The sequence below is a fragment of the Ictalurus furcatus genome, chromosome 11, assembly GCF_023375685.1.
Source record: "Ictalurus furcatus strain D&B chromosome 11, Billie_1.0, whole genome shotgun sequence".
Taxonomy (NCBI): Eukaryota; Metazoa; Chordata; class Actinopteri; order Siluriformes; family Ictaluridae; genus Ictalurus; species Ictalurus furcatus.
The window spans coordinates 24,017,327-24,036,070 of NC_071265.1; the positions used below are offsets into that span (position 1 = coordinate 24,017,327).

General features: G+C 39.1%; 2 protein-coding genes across 3 annotated transcripts; both read left to right on the forward strand.

The window, feature by feature from the left end:
- Positions 1 to 306: 306 nt before the first annotated feature.
- sec61a1l (SEC61 translocon subunit alpha 1, like) lies at positions 307 to 9,294 on the forward strand. Its single transcript, XM_053635715.1, has 12 exons — positions 307 to 414; positions 1,375 to 1,442; positions 1,534 to 1,599; positions 1,753 to 1,831; positions 3,355 to 3,486; positions 3,590 to 3,699; positions 5,252 to 5,405; positions 5,728 to 5,888; positions 5,993 to 6,190; positions 7,612 to 7,803; positions 7,913 to 7,989; positions 8,110 to 9,294. Exons 1-12 carry the CDS (start codon positions 408 to 410, stop codon positions 8,294 to 8,296), a joined length of 1,431 nt encoding a protein of 476 aa, XP_053491690.1. The 5' UTR covers positions 307 to 407; the 3' UTR covers positions 8,297 to 9,294.
- A 2,537-nt stretch (positions 9,295 to 11,831) lies between these two features.
- emc3 (ER membrane protein complex subunit 3) lies at positions 11,832 to 18,643 on the forward strand. Of its 2 annotated transcripts, none has more exons than XM_053635723.1 (9): positions 11,832 to 12,024; positions 12,580 to 12,765; positions 15,001 to 15,058; positions 15,363 to 15,456; positions 15,609 to 15,713; positions 15,978 to 16,059; positions 16,245 to 16,324; positions 16,509 to 16,591; positions 17,567 to 18,643. In XM_053635723.1, the coding sequence occupies exons 2-9, from the start codon at positions 12,611 to 12,613 to the stop codon at positions 17,693 to 17,695; spliced, it is 786 nt and encodes a 261-aa protein (XP_053491698.1). In that variant the 5' UTR covers positions 11,832 to 12,024; positions 12,580 to 12,610; the 3' UTR covers positions 17,696 to 18,643. The 2 variants fall into 2 exon arrangements, with proteins under 2 accessions (XP_053491698.1, XP_053491697.1); XM_053635722.1 differs by having other exon boundaries at positions 11,836 to 12,006.
- The last annotated feature ends 101 nt before the right edge of the window (positions 18,644 to 18,744 follow it).

Below are 18,744 nucleotides of genomic sequence, written 5' to 3' on the forward strand. Positions count from 1 at the left end.
GACTGTAAAAAAATGAAGAAGAAAGAAAGAAAGAAAGAAAGAAAATTCATACTCGGACATCTTTTGTATACAGTGTAAAAACTGCTGAACAAGGAATGAAAACTTTAGTACACGCCGCGATTTCACTTGCGGACCGAATCCCAAACGGTTCTCACAGGATTTACAGTGCACTAGGGTGTGAAAGCCATTGTTTGAAACCCTACGTAGTGCACTTATATAGAGGGTACGGGGGCGTTTGGAGTAGAGCCGGAGAGGAGCTCGCGCAGCACTCTGACGTGTATTAGAGGGTTTGAAAGATGACGTGTCGCTGAGGAGCTTCTTCTCTCTCTCCTCAGCCTGAGCCACACAGGAGCAGCTCAGCGGCTACACCGCCTCGAAATCCGTCTGGAACACCGACACACAGCAACATGGGCAGTGAGTTTTCTGCTTTTCATAAAATTCTTTGAAGTATGCTTGTTTTCTAGGACTAATTTGGGAGAAATGTTGCTGTTTTGCACGTTATTATAGCAGGCCTTTGCTTTGTATCACACGTTGAATGAGCTGCCCTTAGAGAGGCAGGAGCAGCTCACCCAATATATATGTATATGTATATGTATATGTATGTGTATGTGTGTGTATATGTATGTGTGTGTGTGTATATATATATATATATATATATATATATATATATAATTATATGGACAACATATTTATTAGCAATACATTTACTGGCAACGCTTATTAGTTGTAATATCCAAGCTAGAGTACAGCTGAGACACATTTTTGTTCGTGTAGACTTGTTAGCTAACTGCATTAAGGTTACTGTGCTTGTTATATGTAGCGTCATCACAGCAGCTCATCTAAACACTGTAACATTACTTCTGTTACACTTTTAATTTTGTTACAGTGTTACACTGACTAACATACTCGCAAGTCCTCTAATATTAAATACAAGAAGCTAGAGTTCGACTGGAATAACACCAGGTTACATCACTAAGCATTAAAAATGGACATTTGTTAAAAATATATATATATATTTAACTTCTCTAATGCGTGAAAGGCGAAACTATTCCGTTAAGACATCTTGAAGAATCTCATCCAACACATTTTGGCTCTTAGTGCCAGGCTTTAGTGGTTGTATTGATGACGTTGCACGAGAGTGCTCGGATCCCAAATACCTCCTTGTTGGATACGAAGTGCACTACTTAGGAAGTAGATGCTATTCTTTTTTCATACCCCATTTGGGGAAGTTATTTGGGATTCTACCTGCATTTAAGACCCACCAATTTTAGCAGAGAGGCGATTGAGAGTCAAGCCACGTAGTCTGAAGGAAGAGGGAATGTTTTCTTGCACTGTCCTGACTTTTATTTCTGTCCAATGCAAATCTTTTTTCAGTTAAATTTCTGGAGGTGATAAAACCGTTTTGTGCAGTATTACCTGAGATCCAGAAACCTGAGAGACGGGTATGTATTTTATTTTGCCCTTTTTTATTATTATTATTGTGCTGTTGGATTTTTCAGTATGGATGGGGTGATTGTTTTTGTTTTGTTGCAGATTCAGTTCAGAGAGAAGGTGCTATGGACAGCCATCACCCTGTTCATCTTCCTGGTGTGCTGCCAGGTTCGTTTGCTTTCCTCTGATTTTTCAAACGCTGTGCATGCGAATGATGGACGCTGGGTGTTAAACACCAGGAGTTAGTTTTCCACTGTTTAACTTTTAAAAAGCATTGTTAATTATGCCATGTTTACAACATATGTTTTTTCCCCTCTTTAGATTCCCTTATTCGGTATCATGTCATCAGACTCTGCAGATCCTTTTTACTGGATGAGAGTCATTCTTGCTTCCAACAGAGGTGTGCTTATATAAACTTGCTTCTTTTTTTTTTCCCCCTCAGGAGACTACTTTTTTTTTTCCCCCTCCCTAATCAAGAGACTACTTCTGACGTAAACCGTGAATAACTGTATTTCACAATGTTGAGGAAATGGTTCATTCACTATTGGTAAATGCACTGCTGGCTACTCAGATTGTTGGTTGTGTCTTCTTTCTTCTTTAGGAGTAGGTGATGTGTCATGTTTATACCATGGTCTGTCTGAATATATGATTCTGATTGGCTGGAAGGTGTGCGTTCAAATCGTATAATGCACAGGTAGTTCCAGTCAGTTTAATCACCGTGCTGCCTATAAACACCTGTAAACCTATTACATAGCACAGTTAGAGTTGCATACAGTAGTTCAACTCGCGTCTCTCTCGCTTGCTTTCATAACTATTTATTATAATTCATTCAAATAAATGTAATCTTATCGCACTACTTTATCTCTGTGTACGATTTAGAGCAGGCAGAATTCTAGCTCTAATATATTAGTGTATGTATGTGTATAAAATAACTAACTAACTAAATTTCAGTCAAATTTTGCTCAGCAAACATCAATGACAAGCTTTAACTCGTCAGTGCTGGCAATTGACCATGGTATAAGTGGGATAATCCACGGCTAGGTGTGCATTACACTCTGCTTCGTGTAAAGTGGTTCTTTGCCTGGACGCCGTGCATTCAAATCATGAGAATGGTGCCCCTTGAAGACCATGAGGATGGCTTTGGACCTCAATTCATGCGAATAGTTATGCTATGATGGCTTAGGACTACAAATTGCTACGATAGCTTTAGGACTGCAATTGCCACAAACAGTTTTGCGCTCAAGTCTCCATCAGTGAACAGTGGAGAAGTTCAACAAAACAGACTTCATGTAAAAACTGTAATGAATTTTCCTGCTTACACAAGAGCATGATTTGAGCATGTAGTATTACCACAGTTATAGGAGGAATTTATTTATAATCGCATTATTCGGTGTCACCCAGATGAGGATGGGTTCCTTTTTGAGTCTGGTTCCTCTCAAGGTTTCTTCCTCATAGCATCTCAGGGAGTTTTTCCTCGCCATTGTCGCCTCTGGCTTGCTCATTAGGGACAAATTCCTAAATTTAAACTGTATATTCTGAATTTGTATTTCTGTAAAGCTGCTTTGGGACAGTGTCCATTGTTTAAAAGTGCTATACAAATAAAGTTGAATTGAATGTAACGCACACCTAGCCGTGGATTATCCCCTATATATCACTCATACATAAGGACTTTTCTATGATGCACAATATGTATAATGATGTACAGGATTAACTACAAAATGCCAGCAAAAAAAAGTGTCTATACTTTTATTTAATGTCTAAAAAAAAATCTGTAAAAAAAAAAAAAAAAGGTAACGTTACAGAAATGAGTTTTGTTGAGATATTGTGATAACTGATGATCATGATCTCAATATTATATTGTCATATTGCTCAATTTTGTAGTATATTGATGTACATTACATGACGCATATATCTTTGTTACAGGTACTTTGATGGAGTTGGGTATCTCTCCTATCGTCACCTCGGGGCTCATCATGCAGCTGCTGGCTGGAGCTAAAATCATCGAGGTTGGAGACACGCCAAAAGACAGAGCACTGTTTAACGGCGCCCAGAAACGTATGTAGTCGTATGTATTCGTATGCAATCACCCCGTTGTCAATGTTTTCTCATAAAGATTATGATTACAAATTTACAAGGCTTCATGTAAATTTCCCGGCAGTGTTTGGAATGATCATCACCATCGGCCAGGCTATTGTGTATGTGATGACTGGCATGTATGGAGACCCGTCAGAGATGGGTGCTGGCATCTGTCTGCTCATCATCATTCAGGTGAGAGGCATTTCTTTCTGATTCTGTTCTTCTTAGAATTTGCCAGCAGTCTTAAAGGGAGGCCCCGACTATGAGGACTTGTATGGGTTATTAGATTATAAATCCACTATACAAAAACACTCTCGATGTCACTTTTTTAAAAAATCCTTGCACTCTCAGGCCATCATTCCTGTTTACGTCGCAATGCGTTCTGGGTAGTGACGTCAAATGGTTGCAGCGAACTTGATTCTCCAGCGATATAAACATGTCTTCAGTCTTTTCAGTTTGAACCCGAACATAACGTAAGTGAGGAGGCTAATATAGAAGACATTACTCAAAATGTACATCGAAATGAAGATCAGAGAGGTGAGGAGGCGAGAGTGGGGCAAAATCGATGGTGTCTGTGTAGCAACTGCACGTCTATGCCAACCAAGAGCGTTTGTTGTTCGAGGTGAGCATATGGATGAAACTATCGTTTTCTGATGAAACGTATTCTAGTATCAATAATTTTAGAGATTATCGGCCATCTTGCTGTCGTATACTTTATCCTGTTTAAAATTCAGACGGCACGCCAGCATGCTGTTGCCATGTTGTGAGCAAATCTATGCTATCTACACAGCGTCTGTGTGTACGAAGGAACTCGTACCTTTTGGAAAGCTAAGAGTCTTGTGATTTGATTGATGTAAACCATTTTGAGATACAATCACAACAGTAGCTACAAATCAATCTCTCTGTCAAACCACCGATATACAAACAAACAGTTACATAATCTAAATCATAGTAATCCACTGATCCATAACATCCTGATGACAAAAACAGTCTTGTTACACTGGCAAAGGTCCAAACAATCCAATAATGTAAAAATATTTAGTCCACCTTTCAAAAGGGACCAAAACCATGCATGTACTCCAAATGGTTCAAGAACCGCTTTAATTTTACTTTGGGTATGCCTTGGCTAGGTGTTTTGGGCTAATTTTACATGTGCTTTACGTTTAAGATGTACAGAATATACAGAAAAAACACACTAACAAGATACTTATGGGTTTGATTATATTTACAGATCTACCCTGTATCGCAGCACACAAGAACTAGAAAATTACAGCCAAAAGTAGCACAGTGTGGCGTTCTTCTCCTGCTGCGTGGGCTAGTAGCTAATTCTTTTGAGTGCTCAAGTGCAACCATTTTACGTCATTGACTCCGAGTGCATTGCACAGGTCACGTAAAGGTGGCATCCGTAGGTTAAAATATGTATTAAATACTAAGGATTTTTAAAGCAATTAACATATTTCATGCATTTCTAACAACTTATTTTAGTAGGAAAGGGCAATTATTGTGTGTTGAGGCCTACAAGTCATCATAGTCAGGGTTCCTTTTAAACACTTCTTCAGATCAGCTTGTCGGTTGTCTTGTGCGTTGTTTAGATAAACTTGCCAAATCTTGCATGATAAACACTGCTCTTCGACTAGCCTGTAATCAGCATATCTACGTGGTTGTGTTTTCTTCAGGTAGATTAAGACTGAGTTGGACCTATTGACAGTTACAGTGTGCACTGACCGTATGCTCTCTTGTGTAGTTGTTTGTGGCTGGATTGATTGTGCTGCTGCTGGATGAGTTGCTGCAGAAGGGTTATGGTTTGGGCTCGGGTATCTCTCTCTTCATCGCCACCAACATCTGTGAAACAATCGTTTGGAAAGCCTTCAGTCCAACTACAGTCAACACGGGCAGAGGTAACCACTGATCTTATCCTCCTAGCATTCAATCTAGGATGGTCTGCAGCAGATTTACAATTCTGTTTCTGTGCCATGTTTACATTTGTACAACTGCTGTGCCAATAAATCTAGGTTGTCTATTTTTTTTTTTTTTTCTCCTCGTTATTTGTTTGAGCTAGCACAGCCATCTGTTTGACTTTGTCCTGTTAGTCAAATTTGCTCTTGGATGCTAGTCTGTGCGCAGGTGATAGCCTTAGTCAGCCAATAATATTTAATATTAACAGATTTTGAATTTGTGTTTTTTTTTGTTTTTTTTTTCTCCTTCCCTTTTTCTTTGCAGGCACTGAGTTTGAGGGTGCTATTATTGCTCTATTCCACTTGCTGGCCACTCGTACTGACAAAGTGCGAGCTCTGAGAGAAGCCTTCTACAGGCAGAACCTGCCCAACCTCATGAACCTCATCGCTACCATCTTCGTCTTTGCCGTAGTTATATATTTCCAGGTCTGTAAAGCAATGATGGCCTTTTCACAGTATTTGTTGTAATAATTACTAGTCTAATTTATAAATCTAAACAATGATTTTTTTTTTTCTCCCCCCTCCATCAGGGCTTCAGAGTCGATCTACCCATCAAGTCTGCACGTTACCGTGGCCAGTACAACACGTATCCCATCAAGCTTTTCTACACCTCTAACATTCCCATCATCCTGCAGTCTGCGCTGGTGTCCAACCTTTACGTCATCTCTCAGATGCTCTCCACTCGTTTCAGTGGCAACTTCCTGGTGAACTTGCTGGGCACCTGGTCTGTAAGTATCCAGTCTTTGTTTCTTCGTGTACCTATGGGTAGGACTGCACGATTATGGCCAAAATGATAATGAACCGGAAGGGCTAAAATGCTAACTCCTTTCCGTGTTTTGGCATACAAAATGATGTCATCCCTGCGAGATGTTAATTTTTTTTTTTTTTTTTTTTAAATGTACACTTTTGGTGTGAGGGGGTGGGGCTAATCTTGCACCTTTGAATCACTCTTGAAGTTCGGAGACACATTTCAACCACATGTTTTAGCAATATAAATCTCTCAAAGGTCTTAAAAATGGAGTCGCACCGACACCGTAAAGAAGATTTAGATTTTATTTTGGCTCGTTGCTGTCTGAGATAGTAAAGCCGTGTGACCGTGTTGCACTCGGAGTGCGGCTCATCAGTGTTTTAGAGCGGCTCGGTTCACAGCAACTGCCGCTCCACACCAATTTCGTCTCTGTCTGTGTTGTGAGTTTGAGTCGCTTATAACGTGCATTTAGACACGACACGTGCCAGATTCACTTTGGTTTTACGTTAGCGTAATGTCAGACATTTTTGTGGGCAGAGGTTTACAGCATTTCACCTGATTGCTAATGAGACATGAATTACAAAAAATTGATGCCAACTAAAAGGAAGTGTTCCTGCAGTTTTCCACTAAAATAAAAGCCACGAGGTCCAACGAATAAAAGTGAATTGTCAGAAGTGTATTACTATTTGCACTCCAAATTAAAAAAATTAAGTATTATTCAGTGCAATAGTAATATTACAAAATGGCAAAGGTTTTTTTAATATATCTTTTTTTTTTTTTAAATATAGCTGAGCGAGTGATGGTTAATTTGACCTCTTTTACTCTTCTGACTGCCGTGATCCCTCTCTCTTTATATATATATATATATTATTATTATTATTATAATATACATACTGTATATATTTGTCCCTCTCTTGGAAAGTCATGGAAAGGAAATACTGGATTTGTTTTTTTTCTTTCACTGTTTGAGCAAATGGTAATGCAGAAAGCATATTTGCTCTGGGATCACATATCCCTATATAGAAGTTTTCCCTGCTATAGTTTACTTAAACCCAGAAATGGATGTATATGCATGAACACAATCCATTGTAGCTGATGTATCGTGTAGCATGACTGAAGTGACGTGCAGGTCTTTAAATGATTTTGGAAATGTCTTTAATATGGTATTAAAAAGTATTAGATTTGAAGTGATGCCTGCAGATACCTTGTTTATAGCAATCTGGTACAATCTGGCTAAACAGAGATGTTTGATTTATAAGTGGTAAAACTGTATTACAGTACTGTCCTCTATCCTTGATGACATTTTACCACAGGAAGGTGTGTGTGCTTGTTTGCTGCATGAAGCAGATCATTTTGTCTAAAATGTGTCACGAGTTTCACATGGAATATGTACGTTAACAGGACGTCTCGACTGGAGGGCCAGCTCGTGCTTACCCTGTAGGCGGTCTGTGTTACTACCTCTCCCCTCCCGAGTCATTCGGCTCAGTCCTAGAGGATCCAGTCCATGCCGTCATCTACATCATCTTCATGCTGGGCTCCTGTGCTTTCTTTTCAAAGACATGGATTGAGGTGTCTGGATCGTCTGCCAAAGATGTGAGTGTATTTATTTGAAGGTTTCAGGTCATTTCTGATGTATACCACCATGATGTTCTGTATTGAATTGAGTAATAATGATGTACATCACTGGAATTCTCTATTCTAGGTTGCAAAACAGCTTAAAGAACAGCAGATGGTGATGAGGGGACACAGAGACACATCCATGGTGCATGAACTCAACAGGTAGAACACAAAAATACTGCTTTTCCCAAATATCGAAGAATATGTTGTTCAATCAATAGATTAAATAAGCACATCATAATTATGGTGTGGTTCTTTAACTCCACTGTTGTTGTCTTGTAGGTACATCCCCACAGCTGCAGCGTTCGGGGGACTGTGCATAGGTGGCCTCTCTGTCATGGCTGATTTCCTGGGTGCCATTGGCTCAGGAACAGGAATTTTGCTGGCGGTCACAATCATCTATCAGTACTTTGAGATCTTTGTAAAGGAACAAAGTGAAGTCGGCAGTATGGGTGCTCTGCTCTTCTAAACAAAACAAAACAAAAACAAAGCCCTCCACAGGCACCTTGGACCGATACATTTCTGTTTGTTTGTCAGTTCTTTTATATAATTATTATTTTATCATATGGACACAATCAGTGCTCTGCCACTCCAAGGCATTTGTGCTTCTTTTTCCAAAAGCCCTCTTCATAGGAATGTCCTTGTCCCTGTCTTTCTCGTGGGACATCCATTTCTCTCAATCTAGTCAACCAGTACACCACCTGCTGCATTTTAATCGAGTCACTAATGGTTAAAAGCACGGATGGTTACTGTTGTGGAATTGGCCGAAGCCAATGAAACTGACTTGGACATGCACAGCGTATGTTGGTTTCCCCAATCGAAGATTTACACCAGTGCCAGTGTATGTGTGGTCAGGTAACTGCAGTGTCATGTCATAGAGACTGTTAATTGATCTGATGTAAATAAAACCTTTTTTGACAAAATGTTCAAACTAGGAGAGGTGCTTGTCTGTGTACCAAGAATAGAAGAACATGGACCGAATTATTTAGATAAAGACTGTATGGGTTTGCAAGGAAGAGGTAGCCATGTCTTGCTCATTTTATCAGTTAAGACCAAGCTCTGGCTTGGAGAATACACTTAATTGTTGGGTTATGTAGTATGGATGCATTTCATTTGGTGGCTTTGATAGCCCCCAGCCCTGCAAGCTTGGTTGCTTGTACTTCCGTTCTTGTCATAGTGTGACTCAAGTCTCAGGTTTAAAAATTATTATTATTTTTTTTTAATTACCGTTTTATATTTCTGTATTATGTATCATGTCTATATTTTGGAGCATTGTTTCATGCACATAGCAGTGTCTGCCTCCTCTTACCTAGCCATTTTACATGTGCAGTAACAATATATTGCTATGAAATACATTTCATCAAAAGTGTGATTTGTCTGAGGTTGATGTCTGAGAAGATTTTGTATTTTTGACAACATTTGATGTTCGGTGAACTTGCTTCTGAAATGAACTCTTGTCAAGACCTAGTTCATTTGTACTACCTTTAGCTTAACTGGTACATTGTTGTATAAATGTGGTGAGCAAAGCTTTTTGTTTACATAACTAGACACAAAGTAAGCCCAAAACATATGCGTTGAACACGTTCTACATAAAAGTATATGGTGTTCTGGAAGTCCCGCATCATGGAAGGGAAAAAAAAATAAAACAAAAGCTTTTATTTACAGAACGTGCACAATATTTTCACTATTTATGTTAAAGAAATTAGACTTAATATCCAGTTACACTGTCAATGATGTCAGGAGTAGTGACTGTGCATGCTTTAAAAAAATATTCAGAATTCCAAATTTCCTAGGAGTAGAGTTATTTGGATTTTTACTTCCCTCGATGGAGCTTGGAAGCTGACAAAAATATCTGAATATGACTCTTGTATATTTGAATTCTATACATCACATTTAAAAAAAAAATCTGTGGGGTATTTCATAAATTTACAAATGAAGTCAAATTTCCTAAATACAGATTTTGTGTAAATTAGGTGAAAGGTGAATCTTCCTGGATTCCCTGGGAAATTAAGACTCTTAGAGTTGCCAAACTCAGCATTTTCCTAATCACAGTTTATCTGCCAGGCTTGCATCCATGAGTGTGAAGTGAAGATGAGTTGTGGAGTGAAAAGGGATTTAATGTTCTACTCAAATACCTAGATTTCTACAGTGATGTTAAGCACTCAATGCTTAGTATACACCAGAGGTTCTCAACCTTTTGTAACTAAAGCCCTCCCCAAGCCTCCCCTATCCCCATATAGGAGGAGACCATGTATAATGATAATCTATTCTATATAAGATCTATACACACACACACATACATATATATACCTAATCTATAATCTGTTTTGATAGTTCTGATAGTTAGATGGATAGATTTTTTTTTCTTTTGTGTTTTTGTACTTTTTAAATAACTTTTCATAACTTTTGATTTTTTTTAAATAACTTATGACTTTGATAAAACTATATAACGGACAGGTATGGAACATGAATGATATAAAATGTTTCTGAACACTATAACTACTTTGAACAAGAGAACTAGGCTGTAATAACGTGGACTATTTTACATGTAAAACGTGTTGCATTCCATTCGTCTTGCATCCTAAACACATTTGCATATGTAAATTGGGACAAAGGGTGCGTCTCGTTATCCATGACATTGTTAAATCTCCGTCTCTCGGCCACTCACTGAACAGAGCAGACGCAGAGAGAGGTGAGAGTGCAGCAGAAAAGCAAGACCTCGCGCTTGCAGGACAGTACTGGCCACATTTGGAAAGTTGCTATATTTGTCGTTAAGCGTTTTTTAAATTTTCTTTGCAAAAAAAGTCACTAAAGGGGTCTGAATAGTCGCTAAGTTGGCAACACTGGTCTGCACTGACAGCTAGATAAAAGGCAGGTTAAGCTCCTAACAAAAAGAAAATACAGAGGGAGAGGGAACGCAGGGTTTTTCATTTATGTATGTTCTATTTGAAACCCCCCCGTTGAGAGCCACTGTTATACACCAATCAGCCATAACATTAAAACATAATATTAAAGGGTCATGGCTGCGTTGATGTGCGTGGGGAGCAAAGACTAGCCCATCTGGTTCGATCCCACAGAAGAGCTACTGTAGCACAAATTGCTGAAAAAGTTAATGATGGCTATGATAGAAAGTTGTCAGAATACACAATGTTTCGCAGCTTGCTGTGTATGGGGCTGCGTAGCTGACTCCTGTCCACCACCAAAAGCACCAACAATGGGCCCGTGAGCATCAGAACTGGACCATGGAGCAATGCAAAAAAGGTGGCCTGGTGTGGTGAATCATGTTTTCTTTTACATCATTATGGCGGGGTGCGTGTGAGATGCTGATGGCACCAGGATGCACTATGGGAAGAAGGCAAGCCTGCGCAGGCAGTGGGATGCTCTGGGCAATGTTCTGCTGAGAAACGTTGGTTCTTGGCATTCATGTGGATGTTACTTTGACACGTACCATCTACCTAAACCTTGTTGCAGACCAAGTCTGCCGGGGTAGGGACCTGATAAAATATAAATGTATTAAATACACTACACAAAATATAATTTTATTTAATGTGAGGTGTATATCTAATTCATAATTCATATAATTCAGCTTCCAAGCTCCATTTTTTTTTACGTTTGCAGATGCATCATAGTTTGTTAAAATATAAAAATATACATAAACCTTATGATACTTATGGGACACCCTACATTTTGGAAGATGAGTCTTAACTTGACGCAAAGAAATGATTAACACACGAAATTAAATAACGCCTTTTCAAGGGCACTTTAAAAATGGCAGCATAGTAGCTATTTATTTCAAATATATAAAACTGCTGAAAACACAACATTTTAAATTATTATTATTATTATTATTATTATTATTATTATTATTATTATTATTCACTTACGACACTATTATTATGTAGTCGCCATTTTGAAAACATCGTCGATGAAAGTCAGCTTCTAATTTGACAAGTAGAACACTAAGTAGGGTACAGAAGCTACACAACATGTGAAGTGCACTTACATTAGAGTAAGACACCATTGGGGATTCGGCCATTGACTTCATCGCATTCACAATGCGTCTACTGCTAGCCGCTAGCCAGCCGAGCTGATGCGGTGAGGGAGCGCCGATGCTGTTGGGTTCACACGCCGCCCGAGTCTGACGTTAAAGGAATAAAACAAGTGTTTGATACTTACAAGGTGAAACAGCAGTGGTTGGTGAGAAAAGTCCCCCGAGGCGAAAGCTAGCTGTTTTCTTTTATCAATAGCTGAACGTCGAGGTTTCCAGTAAGCCGCTAAAGCTAGCGCTAATATTGGCAGCTTAGAGTCAATAATAATACCCTAGCCAGTGTTAGCTATGTGGTTAATGTTGTTGTTGATATTATAGAACGATGGGCACAACAGGTCTCATTCATACGACAGTCGACAGTTCACAATGTACAATAGGTAGCTAATAGCTTGATTGTCATAGTTACCTAGCTACACGCAGATTTAGCTTTAAGTGACACTTGGTCAGTGTTTTGACTGGCTTTCATTAGCTAGTTATTTTAGATAGCTCCTGTGTGGACTAGTTACCCTAATGTAGTTAGCCTCCCTTTCTCACTTAACCAGATAGCTTGGGCTTGTCTTCCATTGGTAGTAGAGGTCAACCTTGAGTCATGCTTAAGGTTATCAATACATCTGAAAGCGTCATCTTTATTATTATTATTATTATTATTATTATTATTATTATTATTTCTTTTATGGACCAAAATGTACTTTCCCCTCTTATAGATTGGTCCTGTCAGCACCACTCCATTAAATCATGGCTGAACCAGAACTCCTGTTGGACTCCAACATCCGCCTGTGGGTTGTGTTACCCATTGTGTTCATCACTTTCCTCGTCGGGGTCATTCGTCATTACGTCTCCATCCTGTTACAGAGTGACAAGAAGCTCACACTGGAGCAGGTTTCAGACAGGTAACTTGCATATTCGGGCTGCGGCCAAATATCCCTAAAACAAAGTAGGAGAAAAGCAGTACGCCAAAGGAGTAGTATCTCTGAATTCTCAGTATTCATAAAAGAGTAGGCGAGAAATACCGGGATGATGTGCCGCTTCCGCAGAGATTCTGCAGTGTAGAACCACTAGACAATGTGGACACTGCGCTATCCCATAATGCAACGGGACTGGTGCACAAGAGCTGTCGGAATTGGCACCGCATAGTACGTCCGGATTGCATCCATCATGCTTACCGCTTATACCAGTACGTACTGTATCAATGGCCAAGCAGTAGGTACTGAGTCAGATGCGGTAGGTAGGTACTGTGTCAAATGTGGTAGTTACTGATTCGACTGCGGTAGGCAGGTACTGTGTCGACTGCGGTAGGCAGGTACTGTGTCGACTGCGGTACTCAGGTACTGTGTCGGATGCAGTAGGCAGGTACTGTGTCGAATGCGGTAGGCAGGTACTGTGTCGAACGCGGTAGGTCCTGAGTTTGATGTGGTAGGTACTGTGTCGGATGCGGTAGGCAGGTACTGTGTCGGATGCGGTAGGCAGGTACTGTGTCGGATGCGGTAGGCAGGTACTGTGTCGAATGCGGTAGGCAGGTACTGTGTCGGATGTGGTAGGCAGGTACTGTGTCGGATGCGGTAGGCAGGTACTGTGTCGAATGCGGTAGGCAGGTACTGTGTCGAATGCGGTAGGTAGGTACTGTGTCAGATGCGGTAGTTACTGAGTCGAATGCGGTAGGCAGGTACTGTGTAGAATGCGGTAGGCAGGTACTGTGTCGAATGCGATAGGCAGGTACTGAGTTTGATGTGGTAGGTACTGTGTCGGATGCGGTAGGCAGGTACTGTGTCGAATGCAGTAGGCAGGTACTGTGTCGAATGCGGTAGCTGCTGTGTCGAATGCGGTAGCTGCTGTGTCGAATGCGGTAGCTGCTGTGTCGAATGCGGTAGCTGCTGTGTCGGATGCGGTAGGTGCTGTGTCAGATGCGGTAGGTACTGTATGCACAGTATGCGATTTCGGATACAGCTTAGGTCTCAGTATTGCTACACAAGACGTGTCTACCAAACTGGTCTCCTGCTTTGTGTTTAATCATGGTGTACTCTCTGCCTTGGGTTCAGCTTGAGTTCATTATCCATGCAGTTGATGGAAAAACCTCAGGACTCTGCTGTCAACTATTTATAATTTTTAAAGGCCTTGTTAGATCAGAACCCAGACACGTCATTTCCAAATCATATCTGAACAGGATGCTGTGAAGAATCTTCTCTACGTTCTTGACCAGTGTGTCTGATTTACATGACTGCACACCGCACATTAGCTAAGTCTCTATTCACTTTATGAACATAATGCAAGCGATAAACTGAAATCTTTCATGCCAGCAGCTCATTTAATTTAAATAGATGTTTTGTGATAAACATTTCTGTTCCTACAGCAGTCTGCTCTTGCATACGTTTTGTTTTGTCTTTAAAGAACAACTTGTATTTGACACGTTTCCTCAGCACCAGATGTGGCTGACAAAAACACCTGACATAAAGAGAGAAAAAAAGTGTTGTCCTCCTCAGTGTTGTGCCCAAATCTTTCTTCCTCCATGGCGTAACACCAATATTTATTGGCGCATATTCCAAATAGATTTTTGTAAAGCATTTATGAATGTTCCTTGGATCTTGTTTAAAGTGGGGAAAAATTGTATCCTGCTTTTCCCGCTAGTGTGTTATATTGGTTTGATGTAGCAGAGGCACATGATGATATGCCACATGACACAAAATTTATGCATGATTGCAGTGTTTCCCCAGTCATTTCCACTATAGTTTCATGCTGCATTTAACATAGTCAATTTATCCCCTAGTTAAATCGAATTTTTTTTTTTTTGATGCAAGAAAATATTACATATCGGTAAGCTTAATGTGAAGCACAGTTTTCCCTTCATCAACAATTTTCATGGTGTGAGCAGTACAGCATCGTCATTTTCTCACAGATGGCATTTTCCAGTAGGTTTGAAATTATAGGTAGTAAATCTTGTATTGTGAGTATACATACGAAGCTAATAAGAGTGTGAGAGGGAACTCTCAGGGGACAGGAAATTTGTCAGCAACCTGAAAACGACATTAAGATGTTTGTAAAACTTGAATTTTCTGAATTTAGCAATACATATTTACTTTTCTGCTCCTCTGCCAGTTTTAGCAGTTAATTTCTGTTTGTTTATTGTATAGCCAGGTTCTCATTAGGAGCAGAATATTGAGAGAAAATGGAAAATACATCCCTAAGCAGGTGAGTCCATTACTTTTGTCACACTGAATTCTTGTATGCTTGTGGATTATATACAACAAAACAAAAAGGGAGAAGCAAGGTGCACGGTTTATGAATATATTATTTTTCCGTACATAAAACACCTGATGCTGACTTTGTGATCATATCATGCTATTTTAATTAGTGTAGTAACTAACCTAAGCCAATGAATTCTGCTTCCAAATTTAATCACGTTTAACAGCGTCAAATAATCAATTCTCAATGTTCATCCAGCTAAGCAGATAGAAATGTAAGCAATATTTTTTATTTATTATTTTTTTAATAGTCCTTCCTGATGAGAAAATTTTACTTCAATAACCCAGATGATGGATTCTTTAAAAAGACAAAAAGAAAAGTAGTGCCTCCTTCCCCAATGACTGGTAAGCACTGTGATTTTATGTGAAGGCCAATGCTATATCTTTTTTTTTTTTTTTTTCACGACCCATCTGTTTTGATTCAGTTGTGATTAATGTGCCTTATGTCAATATGTGAAAAATATGTATTCATTTAATGTGCATATTTATCTTTCCAGATCCAAGCATGTTGACAGACATGATGAAAGGCAACGTGACAAATGTTCTTCCCATGATCCTTATTGGCGGCTGGATCAACTGGACCTTTTCTGGGTTTGTCACAAGTAAGAGATTATACTTGAATCTTGGACTGAAACTGAGATTTGGTCAATTTGTGTTGTAAGAGCATACATGGCAGTGGTCATTCGGTGGAAGGATACCATGCTAAAACCACTTTTATATCATGTTAAAGTTTTAAATGATATAAAAGTGTAGGATCTTTACCGGTGGATTTAGTTCTGTAAGCGTTTGTATCATGCATACTTTTATATTGTACATATGAATGATTGAGCGCTGACATCTTTAAAATCTAATGGTTCTCTCCATAGCTAAGGTACCGTTCCCGCTCACACTCCGTTTCAAGCCTATGTTACAGCAAGGGATAGAGCTGCTCTCGCTCGATGCATCCTGGTAAGTGGTCCAGCAAGATTTCCTTACTTCATTTATGGCCTTCTTCTAATCTATTGGTAATGTACCTTAATGATTTTCCTATCAATACAAGATTTTCTCCTGTCTCAGGAAACATGTAGCAAAACCGAATGGTTAAATATCGAGAAAAGGATTATCCAGTGTGCCTTGATGGTTGTTCTTTTCAGGGTTAGCTCAGCGTCCTGGTATTTCCTGAATGTCTTTGGACTGAGAAGCATGTATTCTTTGATTCTTGGACAGGACAATGGTAATAACTTTTATTTTGGTTTCTTAGACTTTATTGTATATGTTAGGACTTTGGGGAGTATTTCAAAAACACGTCATGTTTGAAATGACTGCTGTTAATTTAGTATCCGTTCCAGCGCATGTCATATGAAATAAGTGACACTGTTCATTTAAATAGTATTGATGATAATATTGTCCCATGACAGGTGCAGATCAGTCTCGCATCATGCAGGACCAGATAAGTGGTGCTGCTATGGCGATGCCTGCAGACACAAACAAAGCATTCAAGGTATCCAAGACTGAGCTATATTTTTACATTTTAATACACACTCAGAAGATGATTATTAGATACACTTACCATAAAGGGTGCAGTTTTAAGGTATTTAGTGTGTTGGTATGCATAGTTTACCTAATAAAAAAAAAAAAAGAAAGCTCCTTCTCTGTTCACAAAAATGTTGCTGCGTCTGATACGCTTGTACATGTGCAACACGCATCAGGCCCGTGTCACTGCCATGCTGAAAATTGTCAACTTCGCAAATAATATCTGGTAGGTCCTATGGCAGTCCCCCAGTCCTATGGGCTAACAAACTGTGCATGGCAACCGACTGGCTACTGTCAGTAATAGTACTTGAACAAGATGAACCTCTGTATTAGGTGTACTTGATTAAAGTGGTCTCTGAGTGTAATTGTTCGGTTGGTGTAGATTTATACATGTAAGCATCTGAAATGATGTGCTTTGACATAAATAACATTTATAAAACAAACTATAAGCCTATTTTAATGATCAGTGGCTTCAGATTGAAGCCCATATGTGCACACAGTTACCGTTTCCACTGATGAACCTTTTAAAGAAATCTGGAACGCTCCTACATGAGAACCACACGGTTTTAGTTTTAGAACTCTGAGAAATTATAACTATAGCAAACGCTCCCCAAAAGCTGGTGCAAAAGTCCTGAGCTTTCTGGAAGGCAATATGATTTTTGTTTTGTTTTTTCTTTCTTTTTAATGGAGCCTCTCACAATTTAGTTTTGTTCAACCCAGTAGTTTCTGCAGAAAAGTACTGGAGCAGGAACTAAAATTGGTCCTAAAATTGGAGACAGGCTTTACATTTAAGATCCTGTAAAGGTTCCTGGCTTCCTACTAAGTTTGTGGGTTACTCTATTGGTTCTTGAAGTGGAAAGGCTCATACTAGCAGAGACTATGAGGTTTGCAACAGAAACTTTTGTATGAAGAATAAAAGTCATTTTCTCTTCTCCATCCTCAGGCAGAATGGGAGGCTCTAGAGTTGACAGACCATCAGTGGGCATTAGACAGTGTGGAGGAGGATCTGATGAGCAAGGACTTGGATCTTTCTGGCATGTTCAGCAAAGATTTGCCAACAGGAATTTTCTAAAGGCATTAAAGGACATCACCTTAAAATGTAATTACGGTTATATTGTGTGGACCGGTTTGGAACTAATGGGACACATGGTATTTATTTTAGAGAAGTTGTGTAAACCTCACTGCAGACATATCTAAGTGTGCATGTACTGTTCTAGCTGAATTTCTTTTGGTTTACCAAAAAAAGATTGAGACCTTATAGAACTTTATTTGAAATTAACCTTCATTTTAAATATTACTTTCTTCACTTTCAAAAATATAGTAGGACCCATATAATAGCTTGTGCCCTAAGGTATATACTCTAACTACTTTCATCGGTCACCAACATGGGTCTTGGTTTGATTTGAAGTATGTTTGGTGTAGCTGAAACCTCAAACTGAACCAATTAGCTTTGTACCCATATCATTCGGTTTAGTCTTGTACCCCATCACATTCACATAACATTCCCCGATCAGCATTGTATGTATTGAGTTTTTTTTTTATTCTTTTTATTTGACTAGACGATTAACAGGACCATAGAAGATGGTCCATAAAAGTTAACGCAGTTTCCTAACTTACATGGAATTTTGAAAATGGACCAATTGCAATTCAGTTATATAAAGAGCTGTCCTTTATTAACAGTGGCAGATTTTCATCCGTCATGAGGGTCAGTGTCAAGCTTTTAAGTTTCGCAGATTTCCTGCTTTTAAGCGGTAATTATCTTCAATTATGTTTGAGCAGGAAATCGCCAAAGTATCCTCCACGACTGATAGTGCAAACCTTTGATAAATTTCCTTTAATCACCTGCTAGTCTTTTAACAGATATTACCCATTCATGTTGTCATTGTTTTACTTAGGCGTTTGTTTTTTTAATTACTATTATTTATTTGATTTTATTTTGTAACATTTCATTTTTGTAAAGCAACACCTTTATGTACTTGCAGAAGTGTCCGTTCATAATAGAACTCGTTTTCTAAATCAACAGCGTGTTTGTGCCATAATTAATTACCATGGAAGAATTATTTTCACGTCAAAGAATTATTTCACGTCATAGTGCTTTTCCACTGACCTTTGGTTCAACCT